Source organism: Rhinoderma darwinii, chromosome 3, assembly GCF_050947455.1.
Source record: "Rhinoderma darwinii isolate aRhiDar2 chromosome 3, aRhiDar2.hap1, whole genome shotgun sequence".
Lineage (NCBI taxonomy): Eukaryota > Metazoa > Chordata > Amphibia > Anura > Rhinodermatidae > Rhinoderma > Rhinoderma darwinii.
The window spans coordinates 145,167,650-145,182,626 of record NC_134689.1 but is presented as its reverse complement, the minus strand read 5'-3'; the positions used below and the strand labels follow the sequence as shown (position 1 = coordinate 145,182,626).

The window sequence follows — 14,977 nt, the reverse complement described above, 5'->3', positions numbered from 1 at the left end:
AGCTTGCTTATGTTATGTATCTGGCTGGTTATGAAAAATGGGGGGACCCCACATAGTTTATTCCAATTGTTTGTTTTTATTTTATTTTTTTAAATGATGTGTGGTCCCACTCATTTTCATAGCCAGCCAGATACAACATAGCAGCAGCAGGTTGGCATTACCAAGGTAGGAAGGGCCACAATTTCTGCCCTTTCCCAGCCTAATAATATCAGCCTGCGGCCGCCCCAGTGCCCGACCATCACTACAGATGGTCGGGTACTGGATTGTACCTGGCTCTTCCTGGTACCCTTGGTGGCGGTGAGTACCGGGATAAAAATGGGGTTAGTGTTAGCCTTTTCACTGGCTAACATTAAGCCCCGCCTTAGTAATAGACGCTGTCAATCAGTCAGCGGCCATTACAAAGGCGATAAGAATAAAGTTTAAAAAATACCAGAAACATATAAAAAATATTTGATTGAAATAAAACTCCCGCACACAACCCTCGTTAACCATTTTATTAAAAATAAAAAAAACTTTTTGGAAGTAGTCCTCAAATCCGATGTAGTCCAACAACCGAACCTGTAAAAAAAACACACACAGAAAAAAAACATTAGTAACATTTAAAAAAAGCAAAACAATAATTATACTTACCTTTCCTGGGTCCGTGACAGTTAAGGAAGCAGTGACTGCTCGAAGCTCTCATTGGATAGTTTAAATCACATGGTCCCAGGTTATCACCGGGTCATTGGCCTACTTTTAAAAGTAGGACAATTAACTGAGGTGCTGGTCACCATGTGATGTAAACTAACCAATGACGGCTTAGAGCAGTCACTGCTTCGTTTAATGAGGCTTGTAAGAAGCGAACGATCACCCAAAATTCTGGTGCATCTCGGGCCTGTCAGCCACTAAAAAAAAACTAGTGCGGGGACTCCTTCAGATACAAAGGAGTCCCTGCAGTAGAAGTTATTAGCGGACATTCACCTACTTTCAAAAGTAGGTGAATGATCGCTAGTAACCAGTTAAGGCCCTCTTCACATCTGCGTTCAGCATTCTGTTGTTCTGCTACATTGTCTCTAATGGGTTTCATTGGGATGTCTGTGGTTTTACCCGAAACAATAGCGCAGCATGCTACGCTATTGTTTCCAGGATTTTCAGCGGAATCTGCAATGAAGGCCCCTAACGGAGCCTCCAACGCAAATGTGAATTAGGCCTGGGAGCGTACGGGTGGCAGATGCAACTGTATGGCATCCATCACAGGTATACGTTAAACTAAAGCTCGGGGAGCTTCCGACATCACTGTCCAAATATGCACAGTAACCACAGGAGCATTGCTTGAGTCCCCGAGCAGAACGCTAGTGGCAACTACGGGCCTTGATACACCATATGTGATACTGTCTGCTGGGCCCTGTATCTAAGCCTACCACATGGCAAGAGCAGGTCCTGATGCCATTCAGTGTCATGAGGATGTGCGCGGCGCACATAGCACTGTGACACTGAAAGACGTCCAGGAACGAGGAGGGTAAGTAAACTGTTACTATAGTAACAGGGGCCCGTGTAGTTTATAATTACTTTATTGTTAAATACTAAGGCCTAGTTCACACAGAGTTTTTGCAGGCACATTTTGACCTGCCGGCAGAACACTTGCCACATTTTTTGCCGCATTATTGGGCAAGAACGCAGTGAAAACCGCTTTCTCTGCCTCCCATTGATATCACGGGAAAAAACTCCTCCTCTTCCCATTGAACTCAATGGGAGGCGATTTCGTACGTTTTATGGCGCGGTTTCCGACGTGTTTTCCGCATCAAAAGACTGTGTGAACTAGCCCTAAGCGTTACCAAACCGTAATCATATAATTGATAAAGGCACCACCTAGCGGTTATACTTTAAAGAACTAGTGGCTTCATCCTGCAGCACTCATTATACCTATGTTTTCTTTCTACTTGTGATATCAGGATATACAGTATTCACAGTGCGGTCAAATTGCGTTTTTTGACACGGTTTTCACAAAATCGCAGCACATGATGTGATTTGACCGCACTGTGAATTAAGCCTACTATTTTTATGTGTCTTGTACTAATTTTTTTTAAACAATCTTCTGTATTGTGATATGAATGGTGCGGTTTTGCTGTAAGTTTCATAATCGTGGCAAAACCGCGCCATTTTTGCAGCGATTACAAAAATCGTGGCAAAAACGCATGGTGAATTAAAAAAGTTAACAACCCCTACAGGAGTTGGGTTCAGGAGAGACAAGTAAAGGAGAGACAATGGATGATGGAGGGAGATGGGGGGTTGAAGAAGCACTCACCAACCTGTGGCTGTGTACAAGGACCTGAGAGGTGGATGGGACTCCCTTCTCTTGTGCCGACTGCTGCTGCTATACTGTGGTAGAAGGACCTGATCGGTGGACGGGGTTTCTTTTCCTCAAAGGCAAGTCAGGTCACATGGGCATAACGTCATTAAAGGTTCTTAAGCCCACTAGGAAACGGTTTCTGTCCTGCTTTAATGCTGCTTATGCTGCATTCTTACATTAGTTACCTGGCGTAAATGTGGTGGGGAGGCCACGGCCCCCCTGGCTTCGGGGCCCGGTCGCAATTGTGACCGCTGCGACGCCTACAGCTACGCCACTGGATATCAGCCAGGGATTAAGTGAAGGGATAGTTGTGGTCAGGCAGGTGGTGCTAAGAATGGTAAATGGCACAAAGCACGATTTGGCTCTTGCACCCCAGGAGCAGAAAAATTGTCCTAGTGAATTGATCAGGCAGATGCAGGCAATGCTACTCTCATGAAATGCCAAGTCAGTGCATTTTTGGTGATGTGGTGAGGTTTAAAGAGGATCTGTCACTAGTTTAGTAATGCCCAATCTGCTAGCTAATCTAATAGGCGCTGTCACACTGATAATGCTAGTGAAAATTGTGTCCCAAAACGTTTATTATTTTAAAAGTTATGAGCTTTTTTTCTAAATATGTAAATGAGGTCATACTTGACAAGTGGGTATTGACACCAGTGATTCTCCTAAGGTGGCGCTACCTCACAGCCCCTGACATTGTCCTATCAGTATGAAGCTGCTTAACACAGTGTGAGAGATTGAGGCTGGAGGAAAGGGAGATCACATAAAACAGCCATATCTCGGGCTGTGGACCACCTAGAACAGTGGTTCTGGTGTCATATAAAAGATGAGATTCTGAACTTTCGTATGGCAATACAACCGGAGATATCACCAGTTGAAAACACAGTCAGAAATGGAAGCTGTATACTAAATGATCAGGCTGAGTTGCTGGGCAGGGAAGGGGGAGAAGCTGTATCACGATTGGACAGTGTCAGACAGAAACCAATACACCGCCCAGAGTGAAAAGAAAGAGTCACCTCCTATTTGGCAAGTATAGCCAAATTAGCATATTTAGAAAAATGCTCATAACTTTGCAAATAATAAATGTTTTTGATCAGCATCACAGCACCTATTAGATTAGTTAGGAGATAGTGAATTAATAAACTAGTTGCAGATCCTCTTTAAAGTTTATGATGACAATTATTCATTATAAAACAGATACTAGAGAACATTTTCAGGGTAGAGGTGTCTAGAATTTGTAGCATTTGTCATTAATGTTGAGCACTGCCTTTGAAATATGTAACACTCAACAATCTACTTTATTACTGTCTTTGTCATTCAGGAATCTCAACTTGTATTCTCTGTGCATGCATTCGCACTACCGTTTACTGCGATGACCACAACCTCGATTCAGTTCCACCACTTCCTAAAGACACTACTCATGTCTACTTACGTTTCAATAAGATAAGCAAGATCAACAAGAATGATTTTACATATCTAAGTATGTATTCTTTATAAATTAGTTATTAATAAATAATGTAATGTAATAAAATCCTGTAATGTATTATCATGCTGTAATGTAATAGGGGGGTTTTCCGCAATAGACAATCCCTTTTTGTTGGAAGAGTCCCCTGACAATAAGTCGATCACAGGACTTACTGTTGATGGGATCGCCAGTGACCAGTTGTAACCTGTGGGGACATTTGACAGTAAGCATTTAGTTTCACTGCAGTGCCATACCAGGGAAATTAAGAATTACATAGTTCCCGTTGAAATTAATGACTGGACATGTTGAGTCTTCCAGACTGAGAGACACTCTTTGAAGCCACTGTGCTCTGGCCAATAGATGAGGGTCCTGAATCGGGAACTTCCCTCTATTAGTTTGCAATTCCTTAATATGGTATTTGACAATGTTTTTTTTGACAATTTGGTATTTGACAATCGGTTTTCTAAATCAGACAACCCAGGCAATTATGTGGTTGTAAGTGAACCTCAAGATACAGCCTAACTAGTCACTCAGGAGCCACTTGTGGCTATTGGGACCCCTACAGGTGGCTCCTCTGCTGTTGGCCGCTGCAAATACACCAGTGGCATCAGAGATGTCATAGCATTACTAGACAATTGGTCATATCTTTATCCCCTACCCACATTATCAGATACATGAACGTCCCGGCTAGGGCCATTGCTGCATGTATGGCCTAACAGATTGCATATCAGTTTTACTTTGACAGGCAGTTTGCTTTGGTACACTGAGTTTAGCAAAGCATTATATCAGCGATTAAACAATCGCTTTGTAAGTCCCAGAGAGTGCCTAAATATAATTAATTTGGTTTAAAAGCGTTTTTATTGTGCAAAATTAAGAAAACATAAAATCTATACATATTTGGTTTTACCATAAATGTCTCGACCCATTGAATAAAGGTAAAATCTTTTTTACACTGCACGGTTAGCGGCGTAAATGTAAAACGCAAAAAAACAGTGGTGGAATAGCTGTTTTTTTTAATTCCTTTCCAAACAAAAGTTAACAAAAGTTAAAAAAATAATATGTACCCCAAAATGAGGCCCTTAAAAAATACTACTTGTCCTGAAGACAAAAACTAGTCCTCATACTGCCATTTCGGTGGAAAAATAAAAAAGGTATGGCTTTTGGAATGCGATGTGAAAAAGCGAAAAATAATGCTTGGTCCTAATTTCCAAAATAGTACTGGGGGTCAATAGGTATTTTCCCTTTTAAAATTCAGAATCGCTCATTACCAGCTATTGTATTTGAAATACAAAAGATTGGAGACCTCTGACCTTGAGAACCTAAGTCTGCCTGCCATTGATATCTGCCTATTAGGCCATGCCAGAGGTATCTAACCCTGGCATGTTTCGCTTCCAAAAAAATAAATAATAGTTAACCAATAAATTATATATAACCCAAAATGGTGCCATTGAAAAATACAACTCATTCCACAAAAACAAGCCGTCATACATATTATAAAAATTATTTCTAAACGAAGAAAAAAATAATAATAAAAAAAAATATATATATATATATATATATATATATATATATATATATATGCAGGACTGAAACGTTGCATTTTTCTTGATGTTGACTGAATAAACTACACTTTTTTTATTGCCTACCGGAGTGCTGCAAGATCTCTTTTTGAAAATATGAATATATAAATAAGAATTGCTCATATGTTATAAATATAATTTCTAATTCTGATGTTCTGAACAAATGTAATAACTTAATTTTTTTTACTTCTTTCAGACAAATTACAGAAGATTGATTTGACGTCAAATATCATATCAGAAATCGATGAAGATGCATTTAGGAGTTTGCCACAGCTTAATGAGCTCTCACTTTTGGATAACAGGATAAGACAGCTTCCAGAACTGCCAAACTCTCTGAATTTCATTGATCTCAGCAAGAATAGACTTGGACGCAAAGGAATTAAACAGGAGGCATTCAAAGTATGTAGATAAAGTCAATCAAGATAAGGTTAGGTTGACACCACATGTGAATGAGCTCATAGACTTTCATTAGCCAAATGTTTTCTAAAAGAGTTTTCTTTTGGAATATGTTTAGCCATATATGTTGATTCAATAAAAGGACACCAAATCAGACCCTTGCATATTAACATATCTAAATTCAATGATTTGCAGAAAAAAATGGGAGTTTGATATGATACTCTTCAAACAGGACATATAACTAACATTTTGTAAAATTATGCACCTGCCTTCTAATATGGAAGTGGTGATAGCTCCACGCAGCCAGATTGTATGCCTTATTATTAAAGGGGAATTCCAATCACAGAATGTTATGGCATATTGCCAGAATATGCCATAACATTCTGATCAGTGGGGGTTCTGACAACTTGGAATCAGAGAATGAACACATCCTCATTCAATTGAAGCACAGCAACTGGCGAGAAGCCTTATTCTAAAGGCAAACACTGAAGAATCCATAGCCATTTGCTAGTGATTGCATATTCTAGCGACATGCCATCATTAAATAGGTTTTCCAATCAGTGACATCTATGGCATATCCACAGGATATGGCATAAATGTCCAATAGATGTGGCACCCACCTCTGGGACCAACACATACAGTGAAGGAAATAAGTATTTGATCCCTTGCTGATTTTGTAAGTTTGCCCACTGTCAAAGACATGAACAGTCTAGAATTTTTAGGCTAGGTTCATTTTACCAGTGAGAGATAGATTATATAAAAAAAAAAAAAAAAAATCACATTGTCAAAATTATATATATTTATTTGCATTGTGCACAGAGAAATAAGTATTTGATCCCTTTGGCAAACAAGACTTAATACTTGGTGGTAAAACCCTTGTTGGCAAGCACAGCAGTCAGACATTTTTAGTAGTTGATGATGAGGTTTGCACACATGTTAGATGGAATTTTGGCCCACTCCTCTTTGCAGATCATCTGTAAATCATTACGATTTCGAGGCTGTCGCTTGGCAACTCGGATCTTCAGCTCCCTCCTTAAGTTTTCGATGGGATTAAGGTCTGGAGACTGGCTAGGCCACTCCATGACCTTAATGTGATTCTTTTTGAGCCACTCCTTTGTTGCCTTGGCTGTATGTTTCGGGTAATTGTCGTGCTGGAAGACCCAGCCACGAGCCATTTTGAATGTCCTGGTGGAGGGAAGGAGGTTGTCACCCAGGATTTGACGGTACATGGCTCCATCCATTCTCCCATTGATGCGGTGAAGTAGTCCTGTGCCCTTAGCAGAGAAACACCCCCAAAACATAATGTTTCCACATCCATGCTTGACAGTGGGGACGGTGTTCTTTGGGTCATAGGCAGCATTTCTCTTCCTCCAAAAACGGCGAGTTGAGTTAATGCCAAAGAGCTCAATTTTAGTCTCATCTGACCACAGCACCTTCTCCCAATCACTCTCAGAATCATCCAGATGTTCATTTGCAAACTTCAGATGGCCTGTACATGTGCCTTCTTGAGCAGGGGGACCTTGCGGGCACTGCAGGATTTTAATCCATTACGGCGTAATGTGTTACCAATGGTTTTCTTGGTGACTGTGGTCCCAGCTGCCTTGAGATCATTAACAAGTTCCCCCCGTGTAGTTTTCGGCTGAGCTCTCACCTTCCTCAGGATCAAGGATACCCCACGAGGTGAGATTTTGCATGGAGCCCCAGATCGATGTCGATTGACAGTCATTTTGTATGTCTTCCATTTTCTTACTATTGCACCAACAGTTGTCTCCTTCTCACCCAGCATCTTACTTATGGTTTTGTAGCCCATTCCAGCCTTGTGCAGGTCTATGATCTTGTCCCTGACATCCTTAGAAAGCTCTTTGGTCTTGCCCATGTTGTAGAGGTTAGAGTCAGACTGATTCATTGAGTCTGTGGACAAGAGTCTTTTATACAGGTGACCATGTAAGACAGCTGTCTTTAATGCAGGCACCAAGTTGATTTGGAGTGTGTAACTGGTCTGGAGGAGGCTGAACTCTTAATGGTTGGTAGGGGATCAAATACTTATTTATCTGTGCACAATGCAAATAAATATATATAATTTTGACAATGTGATTTTCTTTTTTTTTTTTAATATAATCTATCTCTCACTGGTAAAATTAACCTAGCCTAAAAATTCTAGACTCTTCATGACTTTGACAGTGGGCAAACTTACAAAATCAGCAAGGGATCAAATACTTATTTCCTCCACTGTATCTCCAGGACGGGCCCCCCTAAACCCAGTTCTGCCGCTCTGTGCTCCGGCTGAAGCATGTGCTTCCCGACCATGAAGAAGAAAACAACGTAGCTCGCTGAGCTATGCTGTTTCCGTAAGTCCCATAGTAGAGAATAGCAGTTACGGAAACAGCGTAGATTCCGAGATAAGCTGTTTCCGTAACTACCATTCAGTTCTATAGGACTTACGGAAACAGAGTAGCTCAGGGAGCTACACTGTTTTCTTCTTCATGGTCAGGAATCACACGCGTCAGCCAGAGCGGTAGAACAGCATTTTATGGGGCCCCGTTCTAGAGATAGGTGCGGGTCCCAGAGGTGGGTGCCGCATCTATTGGACATTTATGGCATATCCTGTGGATAAGTCAAATATGTCCTTTATAGTAAAACCCCTTTAGCTATGGTTGGGGAACTATGGAACGGGCTCATGGAGTGAACCTGCTCCATACGATGCTTCAGCGGTATCCCGCTCGTTTAATTCGTTTAATGCCGCGGTCAATAGCGACCGCAGCATTTCAATTGTTAGAAAGAGGGGGACGACCCCCTCTAATAGCTCATCGCGCCCCCCGAAATCCAATGGCGTGGTGGCGATGGTTGCTATGGCTGACTGGGGGCCTAATGAAGGCCTTCAGGTCCACCATCTTTGTGCTCCTATTAAGCCATGCCTCTTGCAGGGCTTAATAGAAGCCTGTCAGAATCACGATATACTGCAATACATTAGTATTGCAGTATATAGTGCAAGCGATCTAACGATCGCTGGTTGAAGTCCCCTAGGGGGACTAATAAAAAAAGTAAAAATAAGTAAAATAAAGGTTTTTTTTTATGTAAAAAAAATAAATAATTTAATTAAAAGTAAAAAAAAACAAAAACTTTTCCCATTTTCCCCCTAGAGAATAGTAAAAAAATAAATAAATAAACATAATTGGTATCGCCGCATCCGTAAAAGTCTGAACTGTTACAATATATCATTATTTAACCCGCACTGTGAACGCCGTCAAAAAATAAATAATTGTAAACATCAGAATCTCTATTTTTTTGGTCACCTAATCTCCCACAAAAAATGAAAAAAAAAGTGATCAAAATGTCGCATGTACCCTAAAATTGTATAATTAAAAACTACAGCTTATCCCGCAAAAAAATAAGCCCTCATACCTTTTAATCGACGGAACAATAAAAAAGTAATTGCTCTCGGAATTTGGCGACACAAAATAAATCTTATTTTTTACACTTAGGTTTTTACTTGTAAAAGTAGGAAAATATAGAAATAACGATATATATATTTGGTATCACCGTAATCGTATTGACCCACAGAATAAAGTTAACATGTTGTTTTAATTGCACAGTGAATCCTGTAAAAACGAAGCACATTTTCTACCCCACAAATAATTATTTTCCTGTTTCCTAGTACATTATATGGCACAATAAATGGTGCTACGAAAAACTACAACTCGTTCCGCAAAAATCAAGCCCTCATAGGACTATATCGACAGAAAACTAAAAAAGTTATGGCTTTTTGAAGGTAGGGAGGAGAAAACGAAAATGAAAATCTGAAAAATGGCTGCGGCGAGACGGGGTTAAAGGAAACCTATCACGCCAACCATGCAATCTGATCTGTGGGCAGCATGTACTATAGCAGGTGAAGCAGAGCAGATTGATCTATAGTTGTGTGCGAAAAAAGATAACCTGTAAATTATTGGTTTCAATCCCTGCTAACTCTAGGATCTAAACCATCATCTTTACTACAAAGCTAGTAACACAATTCAAATTGACCAGTTCACCAATTCCTTTACTCCTCCTGTACATGCCCAAATTATTCAAATGAACTCGATAAATTCGCCCTGTGAAAGCGCCCTGATTCTGATTCTTTGCAAAATCTGAAAATGGATTTAAGCCCACCCCCATGGGGGTGGACACTGCTGGAAGAAGAGCACACTAACCCTCTGACTGCTGAGGAAAATGTGAGCTGGTAGCTCTACTGCAACTCGAGCAGCCAGAGTCAGCTCTCCGAGGAGGCTCGTGTGACCCCAGATCAGGCTGCAACCTGCTGCTGAGTGGGAACACAGCGTACCGCCCTCCCTACTGCCATTGCCACTGCCCTCTCTACTGCCACCGCCAATCAATTACTTATGAATGTGACTGTTAGCACCCAAGGGTAAGCGGAGAAAGCAAATGTGCAGAAAATGCAGACCTATGTTTACACAGGAGAGTTCAAAATTGCTGCTCTGATGTTGTTTCCAGGATGGTTATACATATTTTGGAGGAGATATATACAGAATACCCATGGGAAGTTCTCATAATTAAAACATACTTTAAGTGAAACCCTCATCTGGATATTGCCAAAAGTTTTACCTCTAGTTTTACCTCTCTTTCATATTTTAAAACAAGAGACAATAATTGGATGAACAATTCATGGTTCACACCTTTTTATAATCCATATTTTTTATTATTTTGTTTAAATATTTGTCCCTTTCAAGGCTATGTAAACCTTTAAAAGTGATTTTTTTTGTATTATTTTAACTTTTTGAGATACAGCTGCTCTCTATTCTGTATACAGAGCAGCTCTAGCGTTTGCTGAATTCTGCACCCATCAGGTTCGCAGGACTGACAGGTTCAGTGAAAGCGGGTGAATCCACCAGTTATCCATCACATCTACACATCTAAGTTCATAACTTAGATGTGATAGTTTAAAGGTCGATCCTCTGTGACTGAACCCATCAGGTTCGCAGGACTGACAGGTTCAGTGAAAGCGGATTTATTCATCACATCTAAGTTCATAACTTAGATGTGATAGTTTAAAGGTTGATCCTGTGTGACAGAGACACGCAGGACCCGCTGTGTGGTCCGCAGGACTGACGGATTCAGGTCTTAGCGAACTATACAGCTGCTCTGTATACAGTATACAAAGCAGCTGCATCTCAAAAAGTTAAAGTTTTTTTTAATAAAAACTAATTTGAAAGTTGCACCAATCACATTGACTGACATTTTTATTTAAAAAAAAATAAAAAAATCACTTTCAAAGGTTTACATAACCTTTAAGTTAAAATGCAGATAAAAGATGAATTGCATTTAAGAAAGTCATTTCTTTTTATTTTCAGGACCTGAAAGATCTTCGTATTTTGTACTTGAATGACAACAACTTAGACCATATCCCAATACCTCTTCCTGATAATTTGCAGGCTCTTCATCTTCAGGTAATCCCAAGTTTGCACATAAAACATTGGTTTATTTTAAGACGTAATAGTAGAGCATGATAGACTTTTATATATGGCAGAAAATCTTTGGCAATTGATATGCATATCTGAATAATGAGTTTAATTGCACAAATGTTATTGTGTGCAGAAAAAAAATGGAAGCACAATAGTGTACTATACATTCAAAATTATATGATTAAAATCATCTGCAAGTTCTGAATTTACATCTGGAGCTATTAGTTACCTAATGTATATGTATTGTTACAAAATAAATTCATATAATCCCAGCTGCAGATGTGTATTTGATGTAATGCGGCAATAAATATGAATAATCTACATATTTCGGGTCTTTTCCGTCTCTCTGTATTATTTCTTTAAATGTTCATATTTTTTCTATAACTATGCTGAGGGGTTCTTCCTGGTGTGATGTCAGAGCGGTGCTGTGTGCTCCAACCTCTCACACCACAAACCTCACATGTAGGCTGAGGTAGAGAGACTGAACATGATCCCCCCTATCCCCTATCCCCGCTCTCCTATTATAGCGGCTGTCATTAAAGGACAAATACTATCTATATCTTCTGTAAGGCTAGGGCTAAACGATGACTTTGGCCGCAGCACAGCTCCAAAGATTGCTGTGTCGCCCTGCCCGTTGCAGGCATTGAAAGTCAATGTGGCTGCATTGCAAACCACGGGTTGCAACGACTGCGACACAACAGTCGCAAAATATCTAGTAGATAGATTTCTTGCAACTGTCAAGTCGCGGTCACGGCAACCTTGGGGTCAGTGCGCAGCCACATTGACTTTCATTATCTTCGATGGAGGCAGGGCATTACAGCAATCTTTGGCCACGTGACCTGTGTCATGGACAAAGTCGCTGTGTAGTCCTACCCTAATACTGTAGATAGATATTTTGTCCAGCGTTTTTAGTGAGTGAAACTAACACAATGATGACTGAAGCAAGATTGTTTGGAGAGTGCTATTGTTTACAAAGTATCCCCATCTAATAAAATATTTACTCACAATTGCAATCTGCATCCACACATAAATATAGCATTATGGGTTGTGAATTTTTTTAATGGCACATAAATACAATTTTTTTCATTCGTTTTTTAATCAAGTTATAATTTTCGGCTATAAGATAATTTGTTACAAAAGAGCCCAGCTTCTGTTTTTTGGAGCTCATTCCTTTTCTTGAATTTACATGGCTTGCAGTAGTAGTTGTCATGTTCCGGATTGTTTGGGTAACAAACACGGTCAATATAATACCTGATAGTCTGCAGGGGACTGGTCTTGTTTAGAACAATAATATGCATATCGTGAAAGTTAATGGAGAATTTTCACTGACATGTCTGTAAATAATATCATCCTGATGTCTGAACCAGATGGTTATAGAGTTGAATGGTGCTACATAGGAACTACTTTACCTATCTATGCCTGCAGAAGCAGTCCGTCACAGATCACTTATGTAGGACGTTCTTCTGTGTCAATCACTGACTGGCATGTTGTGCTCCCTTTTTAAAAAATAAAAAAAAGGTTCTTCAACATCTGCAGCGCTTATTATAGTATTCTATGGGCCAGCAGATGCATACAACATAACATACACCTGACGGGGCGGACATACCATTGGTGCAACCTGTGCAGCTCCACAAGGGACCAGTAGGTTAGGAGCGCCCACTGTGGTTACTGATAAACTGTAAGAGAGACATAAGAGGGTGATTTATGATGGGATATTGGAAATCAGGGGCCCCATATACTGTTCTTACACAGGGGCCCTAAGGTTTATGTGCCCACCCCTGACCTCAGATGTTGCAGATCTTTCTTTTTTTTTTTTTTTTTTTTAAGGATGAGGAGAGTTTTATATCAATAGTGTACATGATGCTTCTCTATTACTCTGCAGTGAAAGAAGTTCTGCAGCAACTGACCCTAATGGTTTAACTTTTTGTACTTTGGTTGAAAAAGTAAGAAAATAATTATGATATTTTACTTTCTTTCAATTTTGTTATAGGGTAACAACATTCAGGAAATGCATGAAGATACCTTTTGTAACATGAAAGATTTGTCATATGCCAGAAGAGCTCTTGAAGATATCAGACTAGATGGGAATCCTATTAACCTGAGTAGAACACCGCAGGCCTTTATGTGTTTACCTCGTATACCAGTTGGCAGACTTGTCTAAAGTCAGAAGGCCACACATTAACTGCATACATCACCCACAAATAAGATATTTACATGGCTATATAAAATACATAAAATACTATGTAACTTCAAATGACAATTTCTAATTTGTTTTCCCTAAATAAAATGCAATTTTAAAGAAATTTTAAATTAAATATACTAAAAACTGGAAAATAATATGCACAAGAATGTACATTAAGTACCCTCTTCCAATTAGTTAACATAAACAACATAATTTTGAATTTGACAATTTTTTTTTATATGCTACCTAATAATTTCTGGCTAAATTACTTCATTTCAAATTACGTAAATGTGAAATGTGTTACAGCTGGACTAAACATGTACATAAAGGTTGTGTGTTATTTTATTGTACCTTGATACCGCTCTTTTTTGTCTCAATATAAGCATGCTTGCCTACTATTGAGAACTTACTTAATTTAGATAATGTGTACATGTCCTGACCTTACAATTTAGGCAACACCCCCCATCCTAATGCCCTAATACCCCCATAAGAGGGACAGCCACAGTGCCCCCATGCCAGTGACAGTCAGAATGCTCCCATAACAGTAACAACCGCAGTGCCCCCAAACTAGTCAAAGTGTCCCCTTTAAGGTACCAGCTACAGTGATTGTTACCTGGGTTGGTCACAACACCATAAGTAGCTCAGTGATGGCAGCAATGAAAGACGTTTCTCTTTTTTTGCCTGGACAGCAGCGTATTAGTACTTGCATATGTTTGCTATTGTGCAGGCAGCAAAAACAAATGCCAGTACGTGCTGCAATTACTGAACCACCAGTGAACCCTCGGTAATCTAAAATAAAAACGTACTCTTCCAAGAGGAGTCCAGGAGGTCTTCTCTTTTTTAGAAGTCACCTGGACATTCCAGGAGAGTAGGCGTGTATAGATAATTCAGGCTCTACAAAAATTCTAAATATATTTCAGTATAGTATGTTCACAGATCACCATAACTTTAAAACCACCTGCCTAATATTGTATTGGTCCCCCTTGTGGTGCCAAAACAGCTCTGACCCATCGAAGCACAGACTCCGCAAGACTTCTGAAGGTGTCCTGTGGTATGTGGCACCAAGACGTTAGCAGCAGATTCTTTAAGCATTCAAAGTTGCGAGGTGTGGCCTCTTTAAATCAGACTGTTTTTCCAGTCCATCCCACAGATTGAGCTCTAAGGGAATATAAAGGCCAAGTCAACACCTTGAACTCTTAGTCATGTTCCTCAATTTATTCCTGTACAATTTTTGCAGTGTGGCAGAGCGCATTATCCTTCTGAAAGAGGCCACTACCATTAGGGAATACCAATGCCATGAAGATGTGTATTTGATTTGCAACAATGTTTAGGTAGGTGGTACGTGTCAAAATGACATGCACATGAATGCCAGGACCCAGTGTTTCCTAGACGAACATTGCCCATAGCATCACACTGCCTCCGCTGGCTTACCTTCTTCCCCTTGTGCATTCTAGTTCCATCTCTTCCAAAGGATAAGTGATGCATACAGACCCAGCCATCCTCATGATTAGAGATGAGCGAACTTATGAAAAGTTTGGTTCGGCTAGTTCACCAAATTTCACGAAAAAGTTT

At 39.9% G+C, this 14,977-nt stretch overlaps 1 protein-coding gene across 1 annotated transcript in view; it reads left to right on the top strand.

Annotated features, from left to right (window-relative positions):
* The window catches only part of EPYC (epiphycan), a 54,751-nt gene extending 41,225 nt beyond the window's left edge, over positions 1 to 13,526 (top strand). The window contains exons 3-6 of the mRNA XM_075860096.1: positions 3,648 to 3,806; positions 5,568 to 5,770; positions 11,113 to 11,208; positions 13,214 to 13,526. Coding sequence (XP_075716211.1) covers positions 3,648 to 3,806; positions 5,568 to 5,770; positions 11,113 to 11,208; positions 13,214 to 13,384 — 629 coding nt within the window. The 3' untranslated portion in view covers positions 13,385 to 13,526. The remainder of the gene's footprint in view (positions 1 to 3,647; positions 3,807 to 5,567; positions 5,771 to 11,112; positions 11,209 to 13,213) is intronic.
* Positions 13,527 to 14,977: the final 1,451 nt, after the last annotated feature.